Raw genomic sequence first — 19,554 nt, forward strand, 5'->3', positions numbered from 1 at the left:
TGCCTATTTTTTCTAAACAACAAAGTCTATTCTGCAAAGTAAAACTAATAACAAATATTTTATACGTGTCCAATAAACCGAAACAACAAAATATTTCTAATTTTATAAGAGGTACTGCCTGTTTGTTGTCTATCTGTATACAGGGGCCAAGTTTGGATAACAGATAACTTTTGACGATACTCCAACTCGTGACATTCAGATTATTTGACCGACGCTGTAACGTCTGCACCATTCTATCGATATTCAGTATTTATATACAGGTTATATTATATGTTATATCATATATTATAGGTAATGTACACTGTGATGTACTTCTTTACCTGGTCTCTCTCTATTCTCTATTGGCTTTTAATAGGTTGTATAAATTTTTAACCAGTTCTTTGAATTTTAAAGAGCTTATCAATTTTTTTTTCTCAAGTCAACTTTTGCTAATGTGAAAGCATGTAAACAAATGTTAGACTATTGCAGAGTACATTGTGGTAGATGTGATGTATTTTTAATTATTATATGTGTACATCCGTTGTATTTCTCTTTTCATTTAGCATTTGTATTTACCATAGGTCTTCTGTCACAATGTTACCACTTCACAATTTTCTATCCAAAACACGAGGTCGTAACTCTAAACCAATGTGAACAAGTCTGTAACATAATCACAACCTGTATGTGCTTGCTAGATATCTCAATCATCTATGCTAACCTTTGATCTGTGTTATACATTGTTTAAAGACTGTTTATTGACAGAATATCTGACACTGTGCTAGCAAACATCATTATATTTATTACGGAAGTTAATTTAGTCTATTAAGGTGCATCAGGCGTAAAAATCCTGTTGAGCGAATGCATTTTACCTGTTGCACAATATGGCTTAGACAATATTCATAACAAACCAATTTCAGTTGTGAATTCAATTTTTCTGTACCAATCAGCTTGAATTGCTCAGCTAAGAGCTCAAACGTCAGTTGGATTCTTTTCTCTTTTTATGAAGTTTGTTATAGGAATGTTTATTTCTCATCTGGTATTATTCAAAGTGACAACCATGACAGGTAGCTGAAGTATGTGAACCAAGCAGGTGACTAGTCACGGCTGGCATCAAAGCTCTGATAAACTAGATCACATGCTAACTACAACGCCCCCTGATGTCTTATCACTTAATAAATAAAACTCTCGACATTTAGACTCCTAATGTATACAATCCACGTCAATGACTGTCTTATCAGAGCATTACAACACCCATAATGCCGGCTGTTGCCAAGAGATCCAGCGAATTATATATTTTATCTCTACCATTTGTGTCAATAATTCTACCAGATCATGGCGACAGAAAGGAGCACCTGTCAACTCAATTAATGGAGGCGAGACAGCCGTCAGCTCTTTGTATATTATACAAACAGTAAATTTTAATCTGGTGGACTTTTTCATGAAATAACCCGTAAGTTTTCATGTTCATCAAAGTGACTTTATTGCTGCTTCATATAGCAAAGTTATGAATTTTAAAAGAAGAGATTTAGTTATATATTGCGGTTGTTAAATAAAGTCTAACGGTGCATTGCATATGGATGAAGAGAGAAGGTTGAAAGAATAAGTATATTTAATCAAGAATAATAAAATGCAAGCAGGATGTATTACGATATAAAGAACAACATAGTGTGATCACTTTGACAATGCGTGTCTTCTAGTGGGGCCTGCGCCGTGTCCTTATTTACTAAAAGCCTGCACTCTGGTTTGAGGGCTGGCTGGTCAGTTCTCTTGTCATTGCTCATTGGCTGGTTGGGCTAAAACGTAGGTCACTCGGCATCTTTAGTGTCTGTCTGGGTAGATTGTCAGTCTCGGCTGCCACACTATTAACTATCCGGGTGGTGACATTGATTGCCTGTTAAATTTGTATCACCTGGAGTTTGTAGGTACGCAGCGAATTGTTCCATCCTCCGCTGAGTAGCAGCCAAATCTGAATAAACAGATATTCGTCCTCATAATTGATATATAAAAAAGGGTTACTTTTACTGATGAGCAGGGACAAACCTCTATCAATCTGCTAAAACATTCTAAAAGTCAAACTGCCCCCATTTTGATTTAACATCATGAACTTATGCATTAAATTCTCACATACTATGTAACTCGAGCAGCATCAACATATCCACATAAAGTTACCAGGAGTGAGCCACGATTGATCAACCAGAGCCTTATAGAATCAGACCATCAGAACAATACCACAGCTAGTAAAATATACTAGTAGGTAATTTAATGGTTACTAGCATTGGGTGATACTAGATACTCAAGATATGAGGTGGATAGTAAATAGTCTAATAGGGCCTATACAAAATAAAAATACCTGCTCTCTGCTGTCTAGCCTCTTCCTGTACTAATGACAACATTCTCTCGCTGTCCTCCTGTAGCGTTGTTACTTGCCGCCTAGCCTCAACCAATGCTATAAAAGTGAGCATAAAAAACTTTCTGTTACATGTGCCACACTGCTACTGCTTATATTTGTTCTTGGATGTAAATAGACCTCTGACCTAGATCCCCTGACTCTGATCTGCATTGTTAATTACAGAAGTAACTGACTTCTCTCCCTCAGTACTATACTAACAACAGACTAGTAGAACAATAACATGGGAAGTTACCTTCTGCTTGCTGCTGAGTATGTCTTTGTAGAGCAGATACTTCATGGTCACTTTCTATTTGCAGTGTTGTTATTCGTTGTCTAGCGTCATCCAATGCTACAACATAGTGAAAAAAGAACTTGCTGATAGATGTGCAACATTTTCATTGCTCACACCTAACAATCCCAGCAGGCAATGAACACATTGGTACGTATAGGTACCTTTGCACATTTACCTGCTAACAAAGCATTCATATGCATTGTTAATTGCATAAGCAACAGACTTCTCTCCCTCAGTACTACACTAACAATGGACTAGCGAAACAATAACATAGAAGTTACCTTCTGCCTGCTGCTGAGTATGCCTTTGTAGAGCTGATACTTTCTGGTCACTTTCTATTTGTAGGGTTGTAATTCGTTGTCTAGCGTCATCCAAAGCTGCAGCAGAGTGGAAAAAACTTGCCGAAAGATATTCAACACTTTCATTGCTCACATTTGACAATGACGTAAGATACTGAATACATTGGTGAGTAGATGTACCTCAGCACATTTACATGTTAACAAGGCTTTCATATGCATTGTTAATTACAGAAGGAACTGAATGACTAGGCATAAAGGCAGGAATGTAAATGGTAGCGCAGATACTGAGGGGTGAAGAAGCAGGGACGTATGTAGAAGCACAGAGGCAGTGAGTGGGTCACAGAGGCAAGTGCCTAGAGGTAAAGGCAAGTGCCTAGAGACAGAAACAAGCTGGCCTGGCAGGTGTGGATAGCCGAGCTCAGTCTAAAGGCGTGGTCACACGAGCACCCAACCGACGTAGGATCGGTTCGGAGGCTGGTTCGGTTCGTGGCACATGTCACGCGGCCAACGAAGTAACTTCGCTTTCTAGATACCGTGCGTATAGAGACAGGACACGGTTTCATTAGTAGTTGTTATGTATTTGAGTTGAATATTTCTATTGTAAACAAAAAAACTTTGAGGAACAATTATAAATTATAATTACACAGCAGATTTATCAGAAGATCGTTCGGCTGCTCAAAATAAATCACTCGATACAAATATTTTGCTAACCCTTCTCATCAACATAATTATATTTTTTTATTAACATATGAATCTTTTTCTATGCTGAGTACATAACAAACAAAAACAGTCTTTATCATAGTACTGTGGTTTTACATAAATAAATCAGTCAACGATAGTTCATCAGGATGAAAATGACACATTACTTATATTCTACACGAAAGAAAATCACAACCATTCCCTTACATTTATGCAAAACTTAAGTGCAACATCTTACATTTATGCAACCCAATCACAAGTCCGGGTGAACCTTGTCGTAAATTGCTTCATGTTGTTTATTTAACGAAATAAAAGTATCGTCCCATTTCTTTTTTAACTTTACTCACACGCACGTAAGAAGAAATGTGACGCGTGCTCGCTAGAATTCTAGAATTTTAACCAGCCAATAAGAGCAAGGGTTTGGCACGAAATTTCGAGCAGTACCGAAATAGTTCGTTTCGGCCAGAAATGTCCTCAGCCGAACTTTTTAGAGCTGAAAACGACGTCGTTTTGCGTCATTTAGTTCGGTTCGGTGCCCGTGTGACCTTTAAGCCAGCCGGCTTTAAGCCATTCTATAAATATACTCAATGTACATTGTATATAGTAGCGTAGAGGCTGGCAATCTTGCACACAAGTAGGCTGGCAGATTATGTGGAGTGTGATAGAGTTGTGTACTCAGCAGTGAAATTGCGCAATCGGCCTTTACTTAAAATCGAAAACGCATGAGCTTCATGGACTCTCGCAAGCGTGCGACAGGTTGTTTTTGTAGCTGTAGTTGTTTTTTGTTGCTTTTTGTAGGAGCCGAGGCCAGCGTACTACTAATAATAGTTGGACTGCTCAGCTAGCTAAATGCTGCAAGTTTGATCGAGCTTCTTGCAAGGCAAAACTTTCGTGAACATGCACAGCTACGCATTCCGGCAGGCTGGTCGCTTGATGAAGTTTCAATACACTCGCTCTAATTTGAAAGTAAGCTTATTTCCCTGGCTGATTAGCCAGGGAAATAAGCCAGAAGCCATTCGCGATTGCTCAAGAAAAATGAAACTTTTTAAAGAGTTATAAAACTTTGTAGTTATTGCCAGCCAAGCCAAACATACCCTAATATCTGATATGTGGTATGAGTAAAAAAACACACGATTTTACATCTTCAGTTGTTAATGGAAGAGAGGTTGAATGAACCTGGTAAAAATAAATTTTGATGTTATTTTGTAAGAATTCCTCTAACCAGCACCAGCAAATAAGAAATTCAGCTAAAATTCAACATCGCGCTAACTGTTCCTAATACACCTGCCATAGAAGAGGAACTACGGATTGTCTGACAGTAAAGAAGTGTAATGTTTCATATCTAGACACCAACTTGAAGGAATGACTCACTAGTCTATCACCGTTGACTTCTCTTCCTCAGTACTATACTAACAATGGACTAGTGAGACATTTACATAGGAAGTTACCTCCTGCCTGCTGCTCAGTTTCTCTCTGTAGAGTGGAAAGTTTCAGGTCACTTTCTATCTGTAGAGCGGTAAGTTTCTGGTCATTTTTTTCTTGCAGTGTTTTTATCTGTTGTCTAGCGTCATCCAATGCTTCAATATAATAAAAAAGAACCTGTGAATATTACATAGAGCCATAGAGACACATGAAGGGTGTAGAGACAGAGGGGTGTATAAGCAGAGGGTTGTAGAGGCAAATGGGTGTAGAGGAAGGCAGGCACAGAGGCAGTAGCCTACTAGCAGAGGCAGGCCGGCCTGGTAGATATGCTCAGCGAAATTCAGACTCGAGCTGCAAGCATACAGAATTGTCTTGATCAGCCCGGCTATATGGCCGGCAGATATTTATGCAGGCTGGCTGACAGGCGCGGGGCCGGTTGACAGACAAACTCCATATTAGTGCAATCAAGTCAAACACTCAGCACAAAAAACACGCAATCGTGATCGATTTGGAAGTAAAGCGCGTGATCATTGTGAACTTGGCAGCATATCGTGTGATCATTTGTCGGCTCGGTGAAAGTGAGCAGGCTTTCTTGCAGATAGGACAATCAATTTGTCCATTTAGTGACCTGAACATATAACCATTGTTTACTAGGAGGCAAAAGCGAGCAGTCACTGTCAACTCAACTGACTCAGCTAAGCTGGCAGGCAAACTGACTGGCAGGCAAGCTCGGTCAAGTCAAGCAAGCAGGGGACACAGCAATGTAGATACAGAAAGAGCAGGTGCCAGCAGGTGTGGCTGGTAAGCAAGCACACTGGCGAGCAGAGAGGCTGGCAGGCTGCTAAGCTTCCTGCTTGCTTTAAGAGACGAGAGTTGCAATATTATTAGTGATGGAGTCGCTCAGCAAACCAAAGACTACCTATTTGCTCCAGCTTCTTGAGAAGTGAAACTTACCGCATACATGCATTTGCCTTCCTGCAGGCGGGTCGCCAAACAATCATTTGATCAACAAGAGTTTGGTACACCGTTTGGTATACCGAAAAATTGCTGTAAAAGTGTTGAGTTGTTGCCTACCAAGCCAAACAAGAGACCGTATCTGATGTGTATAAATGTGGCTTGAATAAAAGCTTATAAGATAAAAAAGCTCATTTCACATCTACCAGTCTTATTAGAATTAAAATTAAGGTTACACGCATCTAGTAAAATTAACTTTGATGTTGTTTAGTAAGGAATTCTCTAAGCAGCCTCACCAATAATGAAATTCTAACATAACTCAGCACCATAGAAGCTGTTCCTGTTAGCATCTGCCACAGAAAATGGAACCAGACATTGTCTTAGAGTTTGTAAAAAAAGAAATAGTTAATCTAATTTTAATCTTTATATCAAAGATTATTATTGTTATAGATTTAAAGCCTGAATATTAAAGAAAGATGCTGCTACAACATGTACTTTAGTCTGTCATTCAGTTTACTACTAAACATGACAAAGGATAGAGTCATGTTATGTTAGGAACAATTAAAATGCTGTGGATAATCTACAGCAGTGTAAGATATGGTTGTAATACTTTCTACTTTCCATCAAAAACTGCTGTATAGATGATTAGCTATTCATAAAAAGGAGTGTAATGTTTAACCTTTAACCTCAGCTTGAAGGAATGACTCACTAGTCTACCACTCCATACAATAATCATAGTATTATTACTATTGTGTTAAATTCTTCACATTTCAGACACTTCAAAATACAGAAATATTAACATACAGAATAGTGTGGAACACGAGAGCCAAGCTACTGAGTCTGCCACAAGGAGTTGATATTTAAAGAGCTGCTAACATAATTTCAATCCTACCAGTTTTGAATATTAATATTAATTTAAATACTCAGACTATAAACTGTTCAGCTGAAGGCTGGAGACAAGCAGCACTCTGTCTATGCAAGACTCAGTGAGTTTACAGGAAAATAGAGATGCAATTATCCAGGGCATGTCCCAGGGTTCAACAGTAAATGTATACAATGAATGAATTACTAGCATTTAGTTTAGATTTTCAGTAGAAAGTTGCTGAGACTGAAGAGTTTAGCAGTGGAACAGTTCAAGTGAGTAGCTGGTATCACACTGTATTACAATCCTACCTTCTACTACTGACTTCAGCTGCCATCTCTTTAATAGCTCTGATGATTCCTTCTTTCCCATAAACTCAGCTTCCTCCAATGGAGTCCTGTTGTATTTATTCTTTATGTTGAGGAGCGAAGAGACAGTCACTAGAGACACGGATCCTAACATGACCTTCAGAGCAGTTGTCTCTCCATTGTATGCTGCCCAGTGTAGTGGAGTGTAGAGGTTGTTATCCTGTATGTTTAATAGGGAGTCTCTCTGTAGTGAGGAGAAGTTGTAGAGGAGAGACTCTATACACTTGCTCCTTCCCCACCATGCAGCCACTGCTATAGCTGTGTCACCATCTTCATCCTTCTCAGATACAAACTCGTACTTCCTCTCATCACTCACTGTGTCTATCAGCAACTCTACACACTCACTGTTGTCTCCACTCCATACAGCAAGGTGTAGTGCTGTACCTGTATAATTTCAGAGTCCTGTGAACAAAAGCCAGAAACAAAAACGCTTGATTCCAAACAAACCCGATCGACATACTGATCTCTAATGGAATATTCATACCTCGCTCTGTATACCCCTCGTTTTTGCATTTACTTTACGTCTTTACAAAAACGTCATTAGCAGCTTTTTGTAGGAAATTTTGTTTTCTTTCAAGTGGTTCATGATACAACAATCAATTTAAAAGCGACTGATAATGGGAGTAGTTTTTGTTGATTAACGTTGCGGCCTCTCCATTATAACTTATATAAAAATAGTAGGCGTGGCCTGTTTGTTTGGAATCGAGCTCCCTCCCGTATACGCTTCTGTTGGTCGCGGGACTCTGTGAAACTATACGACACTGTTTACAGAGTATTAAAGGTAGGCCCAGGGATGTCAGACTCTGACAGAGCTGAGAAACATGAAATATCTGCAGTAGGAAGTGTTTGCTGGTCTGATTATGACTGAGGAATGAGACCAGAGCCTCCTGACCTTAACTTAACCTCACTACATGACAGACTCTATGAGTCTCCTCAGGGTACAGAGTGATAGTCTCAGGAGGTCAGAGTTATGTTATAATCACACTGACTCAGTGTCTCTCCTCTACTCTATTATTCCCAGTAAGTACAATATCAACAGATGCTAATATAATGTATAAGTAATACTTACCTGTTGCTATTCTGTTTGTCACCTGCTCTGACTACTACAGGCTTCTTTATAGCTTGTAGCTGGTTATAATAATGTTATCTGTCTCCTGATTGGCTGATCTGAATAAGAGTTATTCAAACAGTGATTCATGATGAATTTATCAGATATTGAATAAAGGAACAGGAGCTAGTTGTTACTGCAGCTTCATGATTGGCTGGTTATACAGCCTTGTAATTGGTTAGTTTCACTTTCTGTTTAGTATTTAAAGTGAGATTTATCTGCTTAATTTCATATAATAAAATAACAAACATAATGTTACTTTTACTAGTAACAGAATGGCCTCGGGCACTATAAATATTCACATTGTGACCACTGGCAGTAATGTGACGAATAGGAAATTTTATAAAACAAACCTTTATACAATTCGTGTTGCTACAATTGAATAGAACTCAAGATAAATATCCATTTTTGATTAACATGTAGGTACTGAGTACAATGTTTTATATTACATTTTAGAAATAGTCTATCACAAACAGTAAATAGTTAATGAAAATATTTAAAGACTCAAATAAGTACATGTATGTTAAACATCCCAGCATATCAGCCACTCACACTGAGCTAGCAACAACAGCGCATAACTTATAGACACTTGCTAGCCAATGTCACACATAGTAATATAGCTAGTGGCAGGTACTAGTCAAGGTCCCGAAAGGTGTTGCTTTGTGCTAAAGAAATCGCGCCTCCTTGGAAAAGAATAAAAGCTGAAAATACCAGTCAACATCGGCTTGACTTTCCAAACGGTAAAATAAAATATTATTTGATCAAATATTATTTGATAGCTCAAACTTAAATCTTCCACTTCTTGCTCAGTATTATAGACTATAGTATAAGTGCATTATTTTAACACAGTGCTCTATTAATTTTACCATTCAACTCTACAATATTATTTAAATAAATTATTTCATAGGAGACTACTCGTCTTCTACACCATTCAGCATTTTACCCGGCGATAATTCTGCCTCATGCTAGCAGTGGCCAACCCCTTTGGCAGCTCTCATTCACATTATTATTTTTAATAAGCGTTGTTAAAGACAATCTCAATAAACAGTTATATATTCATAAAAAATTGCTGTTAAAACATGTGCCCATCAGGAGCCAAGTGTACTAGATTTGCACAATTTTGACTAGTTATACATGTACATACTAAAGATTTTTCTGAAGGAAGATCCCCAGACTCCCCTCCCCCAACTGAGAGGGCGTTCGGTACCTCTCTTAGATTTTCCTGCAGTACCATTTTCACACAGGTGGATACTGCCCTGCTAAAAGTAGATGTTTGGTTTGACACGGTCTGATACTTTGATGTATGTAAAAATGGTTTATATTTATGAAAGTATGTGAGCAACTAGTTTTAGTCTAATAGTTGTGCTTAGCGATGCCGCTATATCATTTGCACGAAATGCAACCCGTAGGTGTTTCGCTCTGCTCAAAAAATTGTTTGGAACCTAATATCATTTAGTTCAGCGGCGCAGAAGAAGAGTTGAGATCAGAAAACACTATGGAAGGTATTGAATAGCCAAAAGATGTTTGTTCTATCGAATGCAACAATCGGAACACAATCGGCGAAGCTGACGAGCAAATATTCAGTTTTAAAGATCTTAATTTTTGTTTCTGCAGGTAGTAAGTACGGTTTGTTTGTCGCTTGTTCGTGAATGTATACATTTGTAACATCTAATAACTTATTACTATAAAGCTTGTAAAGTTCCAGATTTATAGCATATATTATTTAATAGCATCATTACGGTTATCCTGTCAGTTTTGACTGCAAACTGCAGCAAACATATCGATGAATGCAATGAGCTTGTATGCAACTATGTTAAATATAGTATAGCATGATATTATACCTCCGAACTTATAACAAAATAAAAAATTCGAAGCACTAACAAATTGCAAGGCAGGGCAACAGAATCACCTGCTATACGCACCATCGCGGGTTAATTGCAAGCAATAGATATCATTTAGTAAAGATATTACTCGGCTTCCCATGCTTGTTATTTAGAGATCCTCAACAAGTTAGCAGATTTATTGCTTTCAAAAAAGTTAATGACCTTAAGGGTTAAGACATTGACTTCGCCTGACAAAGGGTCAAACTTACCTTTCAAAATTCAGACAAGCTATTTGTAAAATACAACACCACTATCTATTTGACCGCTATTATAAATAGGGAAAAGGTTAAAAATAGAATGCAATGTCATTCATATTGAGGTTTCATGGTAATTTTAGCAGTAAACAATTCTAAATTATAAACTGAATATCCTCTGACATACCCTCTAAGTCAACTTGATCTGTCATTCAGCCAAAGTTCCTCCGCATATGACATAGTTTCATACGAGCAAAGTACAGAATAATCCCCATGCGTAGTGAGCGTACATTGTCAACCTTTGGTTGGGCGTATCTAATCCGCAGATAGTTATCGAAGAGTAATAAAATTCTTGATGATATCAAACTTTTTATTAAGTTGACCTGAAATTGTAAAATAAGATGAAACTGTCATGGAAGGATTAGCATGATTGTTACTCGCCATGATGCGCCTTATATAAGAATTCCATATAAACACACAAAATCGTTAATAAATAATACAGGTGTGATACAGGATGGAATTAAAACATGTGATACCACTTCTCTATCTGTTTAGGAAACAAGAGAAACAGAGCTATAAACAAAGTATTATCAATAAATTACTAGTTTTAGTTGACAGCTATAAAGTACTACAAACATTACTATTATTAATATTATAATTACTATTATTACTTGTTACTATTATGTCTTACTGAGAGTCTCACCATAGAGTTGAACTCCAGCCCTCTGTATCACACTCAAGGCCCACCTACTATCCTCTATTGTTGAACTCAAACTGACAGTTTTTAGCTATTGCCACACAATGAGGGACCACCCAGTGCTAAAAGTTGAGCTATTTTAAATCAGTGAATGGAAATGAAGAGAGCACTCAACCAATGTGACCAGCTGGCATTCACCAGATTGTCTGTCACATAGTATAGCTTGTAAACAAAACTTCACCGGGCTACTATATTGCTGACTCTCATCTTTTCCTTTTGTGACAATCACCACAGAATTTAGGTTATATAAAACTGCTTGATAAACTAGGTTAAAAAATCGGCAGTGAAACCTGCGAGTGGTGACAGAATTTTTGGTAATATATTTACTTATATATTATAGTACAAATATATTCTTAGATAGCTATATTAATCCTATTTAAACATCCCCTCTCTTCCTTTGTGAAATGAACAATAGAAACACTGTATGCGTCGATAAAAGAGCGTTTCAACTGGTAACAAATTTAAGATACGAGATGAATTCTGAGCCAAAACATGCCTTGAGATATGAGACAAATTAGAGATACTAGCATACGAGACAGTTTCAATGCTTACGAGAACAGCATCACTGATTCTTTCTCGGCGGATAAAAATGATAAAGAAAGCTAGCTGTGAGTGAAAGTGATAAAAAATATAAAAGTGAAGCAAAATGATCTTATTCGAAAAGTACAAAAATGGAAAACAAAAATTGAATAAGCTTAAGGTAAAATAAAAACTTATTTATAATTGTATGCGTAATCAGCTAAATTAATTTAAGTTAAATGTAAAGTATCTTTACTGTTGCGTAGCGTAACAAAAGTGTAGTGTTCAGAATGAGTTGTAGTCAAGTATTTCCTGAACCACCGCTAGCCTCTATACCATCTGTCTCGAAGGTCAGAACTCTATACAGTACTGCATATAAAGATGTTGTTTTATTGTAGATCATAATCATTAGATATGTTACTTGTTACTCATCTAATTATCTAAATAATTATTGTAGACCATACCCATTAGATAGGTGCTTGTTACTTTGTGACTGCAGGTGGTGAATTAAACCAATGAAAACACATTTCCAATGTAATATCCACTTTAGCCTCTTTATTCTACTGGAAGGAACCAATTAATTCCTTTTTATTAAATACATAAGAAAAATTGTTTGGAGATATGAGAATTGAAATGGGAGCTATGTTTCAGAACTAATTAAGCTCGTATGTTGAGGTATGGCTCTATTTCTATTGATGAACAAGAAGATATTATAAGGGGAGTCAAAAATTAGTGAGGTATTATTATGTTAAGCATTAGCCAAAGCATCTCTAGATGCTTTGACTAGTAGTACATAAAAGTACTTTGATATCCTAAAATAACACTCTCCCTATAACAATTCAAATCTAATATACCGTAAAACCTCTGAACGCTACCTACATTTGAATACCACCTTTATTTGACTGTCACTGACTTTCTTTGACTTTTATGAACCCATAATATCAAGTGATCAGTAGAAAAGAGCCCATTATACAGTATTGATAATTAATCGCTAACAATAAAAAAAATCGTTATTAATGTAAACGATATGATTATGTTTAAAAGGGATAATATTTATGTTTCGCTTCGCCCGTAATAGAGCTAAGTTTATATTTCGAGAATTCTGACGAGCCATTCAAAAAGTACACTGCCTGCCTCAATATGAATGCCACCTCCAATTGAACACCACTGTAAAAAAGGGTAGAAAATAGAGCGCCATAGCGTTCAGTTTGAGGTTTTCCGGTAATATATTTTAATACACAAGATGAAAATTTGAAATTAAAACCAAGAAGATTCTTTGAAATGAAAAATTCTAAAAAGGTCAAAACTTTCCTCACTCTTGTTTTATATTGGACATGACATGTACTAAGCCTTTAAAGAAAGTACTGGGATGCTGAAACTGGAGCCAACCACTAACCTATCTGGCCTGAACATTGGAACTGCCAGAATAAGCGAGTAACTGGGAAGGGAACAGCACACAATGTAACAGGAAGCCTACACAAGAAATACGGCAGCTATATGTAGTTGTGATGATCAGGGTACACGATGAGCTGAGATAAGCGAGTCTTGTGGGTGGTGAATAAGGGAATATATCTTTTATGCTCTTATTAGTGTCACTAATTGATCATTTTCTAATCATTAGAGCAATATGCATATGGAGAGTGTAACTCCCAATTTACAGACATGTGCAGGTCTATGTGATACATGTAGATAATCAAGTATTCCTAATTTATGATAGATATTGTTGCACCATAGTGGTTCTATTTCCATCTGCTAGTTAAAGAGGCTGAACAATCAGATTATTTGAACATAGAAGAGCACATAACTCCTGAACGTAAAAACAGTATAATATCAAGACCTTTTTGATGCCAGCTGTCATATTGGAGACTGTAAGCAACCAAAGGGACAGAATAGCCTTGAACTATGAGAATTTTATAAAAATACACTGTTACAGTGGCAGTCAGAGTAAACTTAGTCTTCAGTTCATGGTTTGCTCCAATTTTAAAATATGGCTGGCAGATTCAAGCAGCAGCACTGATAATGTAAACATCGGGTGCAGCTGTATGTAGATGCTTCAAATTAATGAAAAGTTAAAAATTTGAAAATAGGAGTACAAACGCAAATAAGATGACATGTTGCTTATGTCATGTGACTTAACACCGCAGTCATGGACTATTGTGTTGATAGTCTAAAAATAGAATAGGGTAAACTGACTAAATAGATGATAAAGAGAAGACAACTGAATAATAGAAAGCACTGGAAATCTAAAACTAAAAGATAAACTGATGTCTCTCATTTTATCTCATCAGACTTTGAGAGCATGAAAACTCATAGTCAAGATTAAAACTGATGATGAGTGAAGAATGAGACAACAAAACCACAACTACTAAAGAACATATAAATACTGTTTGACAAGTGTTTTGACATCGCCCAAAACCTCCAGCTCAACTTGAGGTTTCAAAAGAATCATTTTGATATTAAAGCTTGCCTACAATTAATGAACATAGCTTGGCTGGTTGTGACTGCGTGTACACTGCAAATAGCTTGAGGAAAGTTTTGGCTTATTGCAATGACGTCATACCAATAAATAGGAAATAACAAAAGCACTGACTGAAATGGAAACTAGTGTTTGAGTGCTGTGAATGTGTTGGAAACTAACATCACTTATTCATAAAATATTCAGGAGTATATTAATGAGCTTATGATGGTAGAGCTAGCAGAAGGACTTGGATGAAATGTACCTGATCAAAGTTCGGCAAAGGTGTATATCCATATATATGAATCTCAATGTTTGTGGCAAGTCCAGTTATTGCGTTTAAAAATTAGGAATAAAAAATCTGCCTCGCAGATGATTTGATCTCAGAACCTCCCTGTCTGCAGGCCAGCAATCTAATCCACTACACTACGATAACAAACCTTTCAATGGCTGCTAGAATTTTTATTGCATTGGTTGAAATAATCAAGCTTGAAGCTCATGAGGTCATTAACTAAACAGTTGATTATAGTTACGCAACACAACTATTATTCAGCCGTCTGCAAACGCGGTCATTGTTTTAGTAAATACAAGTTTACTTTCGCTCGCTTACCAAGTATGTTACTCAAATTCATTGCGTTGTTGTTTATCCCTCGTACAACTGTGCCAGGCATTTGGCTAAAATACATTAATGTGGGAGTCGGTCTGTCCAGTGATAGAGATCAGATTTTAGTGACAAAAATACACTTCACAGAGGATTGGATCTTGGCACTTCCAGTTCTAGAGGCCACGAGCTTACCCATTAGATTATGCCTTCAACTGAGTACAGCAATCAATAATAGTGAAGATATTCATTACGTTAGTTATAATATGCCTTACGACATTACATCTCATGCTGGGCTCTCAGCCTCACCAGATGAATGCATGGTGTAGCAGGAGTAACAAAAGCAACTTATAAACAGTCGTAGGTAGTATAGTGTGGGGATGGCATTTGTTGTTTGAAAAGGTGTTATTGACTATCGTTGGAGTTGTCCCACCGATAGCGATAGTATCGAATTATCAATGAGCAGACAGAGTTCACCGATAGTTATCAAGTGACTTGGCAGCTGGTAAAACTATCGAATTATCGTGCCTGAAGAGATCGAGGACTGTGGGAAGGAATAGGAAAAGGTGATCGAGTTATCAGATCCATTCAATTTATCAGAACACTGTCACAAGTCCATGTATTTATTAGTCGACAAATGTACAAACTGTATATAAATCAAACGCATAGATGGCTTGCTGCAAATTAAAAAGCTTCTAGTGTGAAGTTTAAAAAAATCTCATCAGAAAGTATCGAGACTTTTCTATCACTTGAGATTGGTTTGTTGTTTGACGTCTTGTGATTGCCAGGACGTTTTCAGATGAACAAAACCAAACTTGATCGATGTTGAAATGCTCGGAAAAAAGACATCTTTTTTTGAGCGTTTTAACCCATGATATACAGCCCCCAGGAATGATATACAGGGGACTGTATATCACTGTTTTAACCAAGATCAAATTTGCCGATTTTCCTTTAAGTTTATTCGAAGGTTAGCTCACTTTTCTTAGCTTTTGGAGGGCCATCGCTAATCAGATGATTGGCAAAATTTGATTTTTGCAAACCTTCAGAAAAGTCATTATCGAAAATATTTTGCAGATGATGGTAATAACACGTCTAAGAACTACTAAAAGTTGAGGTTTGACTCTATGGCTCGAAATAAAGTGATATTCTATAGCGATATCAACCGTAGTAGTGGCCGTTGGGCAAAAAACTGTTTGAGTTAACCAAGTTGAGGTCGAGTTTTCTAAAGCAATTTATCATTGCGTGGGAACGGACCCAACAGATCCGTTCGAGTTAATCACGTGTTCGAGCTATTCGAGGGCGATAACTATCGAGTTATATTATTTTTTATTATTCGATAACGAGATATTTGTTTCGGATCTTTCAATAGGCTAAAAATAGGCAACAAATTCATATCGAGAAAGACAACTATCGACATCGACTATCGAGCTATCGCGCAACCCTAGTATAGTGTAAAAGTAATGTGTTAGGTAATATAGTGTAGGCATTGCAATTGTAATTGCAATGTAAGGGTAATGTAAAGGGCATTTACTTAGTATTATATGAGTTTAATACGTTAAACAAAGGCTACAGTTTAGACACCCAAAAAAGTTCTCACATGTCAGGCAATGTCTCAGGGTCGTGATTTTCCTTTTGGCCATTTTGTAAGGAAGATTAAGAGCTGCCCAAAGTATAGCCTATATGATTAGATCACGCTTTTACAAAAAATACCAGGAGTACAATGACGAATGATGAGAGTGGAATGAAAAAGTGAAAGGTCTTGACAGTTTAGAATATTTTTAATCTTTCATTTATTTTTTATAACTTAAATGTTTGTTGGTTACAATTAGTCTGTTTCTGCTTACAGGTACAACATGTGTGACTATTAAAATTGGAACTCGGCCATCGAATTAAGGAACTTTGCATTATTCTCTCCTATTATGTCTCCTACATTATTGCAGAAGAGAAAATACCCAAAATTACCCTAGCTTAGCTAAAATACCCAATATATGTAGCTACGGCGGTTCATGATGGCGGCGATTAACTGTTAGTTTTTGGGCTTTTAAGAGCTTGTAATCACATCTCGACATATTTTGTACCTACAACACAGCATAGTAAGAAGTGGTGAATCTTTTGATACCAAATAACTGTAATAAAAATTTCGTTGCAAGTATGCCTTTAACACTAACGCCTCAATCAGCTATTCAAGTTTTTGCATTAATTCAGTTTGATTAATCATCATGTTTTTCTGTTTAGTTCACAAAAACAATATAATAATTTTTTATAACTTATTATTGCCTTTAAACTAGTAAAACTAGAAACTAGCTATTAAATTAAGGCACTTTGCTCACATCTTATTGCAGAAGAAAAAGCACAAGGAAGGTGCTATGAAAATACCCAGTATTTTTATAACAGGAGGCAGTGAGAAGAAAGAGACAAAGGAATATTACAAAAACATCGCACCATTATATTGACGTTTCCAACTGTACACATATTTTTGACAAGTGATAGCGGGCCTAAACTGAAGCCTACTGTAGCTTGTAATATATCAAAATTCGACTTTTAGCAGTTACTGTAAAATATTATATTAAGAAATCTTAACCTCTCAACTGGGCTGATTACAAACACATGAAGCATCAATGCCTTAATGAATGCAGTTGCCCAAACACATTTGCGCCCATACCACAGCTAGGTTAAATGGTTAAAATAATATGTTCATCGTGAACATAATTTTTCACTGCAGCCGCTACATTTATATATTAAATTTTAGTGTATGAAGATCTGCAATGGACTTACATTTCTGCAAGACATCGATTTATAAAAGTTGCGTACTATTGGATGTTTTGAGTGCTAAACCTTCCTGTTTCTAGGTTATGTGATGTCTAATTTCTGTTGAGTGTAATCGAAAAGTAAATGAGATGTTGTGATGTTTGAACTACAGACTTCACTGTTGCTTCTTACCACCACCATACACAATGCTTGTATTGCTAGCGATATGAGCCCGTTTTTAATTTCTTTTTTCTCATGTACCACCTATGCTCATGAAACGATAGCCAATACTTGTGAAACTACCATATACATTTTCATATTATAAAAACTTGGAAGCATCAAATTTGCTACTTTGGAAACTTTTAGAAGGAACTTCAGTTATAATTGCTTGCAGCTGCGTTTAATTAGCCGTCATTTATGAATCGTGAATGACATGTTCAAAGCAGTTAGGTAATAAAATTTCCGATAGGTTTTGAGTCACATTATGCGATCAGTAGCATTGTCTGCCGTATACCTGTAGAAGGGGGGGGGAGGTGACAGTTCTCTAGTGAGAGTTACGTTTATGTTCTGCAAAAGTACCCAAAGAAAATGGTCTATTATAATGATCAGCCAATACATGTGTACGTCCTGTATTATTTTTTTTCGAACGAGTTATCAACAAATAAACTATTATAAGCGACTCCATTTGAGCTTTTTATGATAAATGCGCTGGCGGCCGCGTTGAAACCTATAAATATTCGCCAAGCGTTTTCCATTCCGAACCAACTATGAAGAACACTATCACAAGTTATGAGGGCAGGTAGTTAAAATGTACTGATATTTTTTCAACTGGCATCTATGTGTATAAATATAACTATACAAAAGTTTAGGCTCAACTGTACCTAAGCATAAGTTTAATTGTACGATGACAGCCCAAACTAAATTGATTGGAATTGGAGAATCCCAAGTACTATAAAAAAGAAACATTGCTTCATCATTGTAAGCCTAGTTGGTTGCTTTAGGTTTTGAATAATTTTGTTTGACTACCAACTTTTGAACAGTCTAAAAAAGAGCAGATTGCACAACCTAGTGAATAGAGTAAACCTAATAAAGTAGTTTGTGGGGATTGGCTAAGGATTTAAATTAACCGATTATTTTAACAGCTCTAGTTAAGGCAAGAATAATTTGTATTCATATTTTGTTATATTTCAAAAAAAATTTATATACTAAAAAATTTATATACTAGAGATTCCCGTCATGCAGCCCACTACCAAAGTGATAATTGAAAAAGAAAGGGTACTGCCGGTTGAGAAATGCAATATTAGCAGTCGAATGGCACTGCAGTGCAATAGGAGAACTGCAATGGTAGCTGTAATGTACTGGGTGTTATTATGTACAACAAACAGGAATAATGAAAGGAAAATGTTATGTTTATATCTCTCCCCTGCAATGGGAGAAATGTAATATTATAAGTAAAATGGCAAGCCGCTGTGTAATATACACAGGCTTGGGGGGAGGCTGTATATCATTGCTCATAGCAAGCAATAGCAAGAAGTTGTGATATTCATCTATATATCTATAAAATTACGCTGAATTCAAAAATCTAAACAGATTTTACCTGTTTGATCTCCATGGCTGCATGCCTACTTGATCTCTATGGCTGCATGCCTACTTGTCCTCTGTGGCTGCATGCCTACTTGATCTCTATGGCTGCATGCCTACTTGATCTCGATGGCTGCATGCCTATTTGATCTCTATGTCTGCATGCCTACTTGATCTCTATGGCTGCATGCCTACTTGTCTTCTATGGCTGCATGCCTACTTGATCTCTATGGCTGCATGCCTACTTGATCTCTATGGCTGCCTGCCTACTTGATCTCTATGGCTGCATGCCTACTTGATCTCTATGGCTGCATGCCTACTTGATCTCTATAAACTTGATCGCTCTTGAACTATAGAAATAGATGTATATCTATAAGAAAATGTAGGCCTATTTCTTAATTTTGCAGACATTAAAAACGGCTTAGCAGTACCGCAATATTGACT

At 36.8% G+C, this 19,554-nt stretch overlaps 2 protein-coding genes across 2 annotated transcripts in view; both read right to left on the reverse strand.

The window, feature by feature from the left end:
- The window catches only part of LOC137404148 (centrobin-like), a 577,594-nt gene extending 569,848 nt beyond the window's left edge, over nucleotides 1-7,746 (reverse strand). The window contains exons 1-2 of the mRNA XM_068090304.1: nucleotides 7,725-7,746; nucleotides 7,208-7,648 (exon numbers count right to left, since the gene is read on the reverse strand). Coding sequence (XP_067946405.1) covers nucleotides 7,208-7,648; nucleotides 7,725-7,746 — 463 coding nt within the window. The remainder of the gene's footprint in view (nucleotides 1-7,207; nucleotides 7,649-7,724) is intronic.
- On the reverse strand, nucleotides 1,622-6,081 carry LOC137404019 (protein Hook homolog 1-like). The gene is made up of 7 exons (XM_068090172.1): nucleotides 6,035-6,081; nucleotides 5,380-5,431; nucleotides 5,107-5,257; nucleotides 2,942-3,037; nucleotides 2,622-2,717; nucleotides 2,330-2,425; nucleotides 1,622-1,945 (listed from the first exon to the last, which is right to left on the reverse strand). The coding sequence occupies exons 1-7, from the start codon at nucleotides 6,079-6,081 to the stop codon at nucleotides 1,842-1,844; spliced, it is 642 nt and encodes a 213-aa protein (XP_067946273.1). The 3' UTR covers nucleotides 1,622-1,841.
- Nucleotides 7,747-19,554: the final 11,808 nt, after the last annotated feature.

Source organism: Watersipora subatra, chromosome 9 (assembly GCF_963576615.1).
Source record: "Watersipora subatra chromosome 9, tzWatSuba1.1, whole genome shotgun sequence".
Classification (NCBI taxonomy): domain Eukaryota; kingdom Metazoa; phylum Bryozoa; class Gymnolaemata; order Cheilostomatida; family Watersiporidae; genus Watersipora; species Watersipora subatra.

Excerpts from the sequence above, each read along its gene's own strand:
- LOC137404019 (XM_068090172.1), bottom strand. The coding sequence starts at position 6,081 with ATGATTGTTTGGCGACCCGCCTGCAGGAAGGCAAATGCATGTATGCG. Across the intron at positions 2,426-2,621 it reads TACTCAGCAGCAAGCAGAAG|CATTGGTTGAGGCTAGGCGG; the intron begins GTAACTTCCCAT and ends TCACTTTTATAG. Across the intron at positions 1,946-2,329 it reads GGCTAGACAGCAGAGAGCAG|ATTTGGCTGCTACTCAGCGG; the intron begins GTATTTTTATTT and ends CTGTTTATTCAG.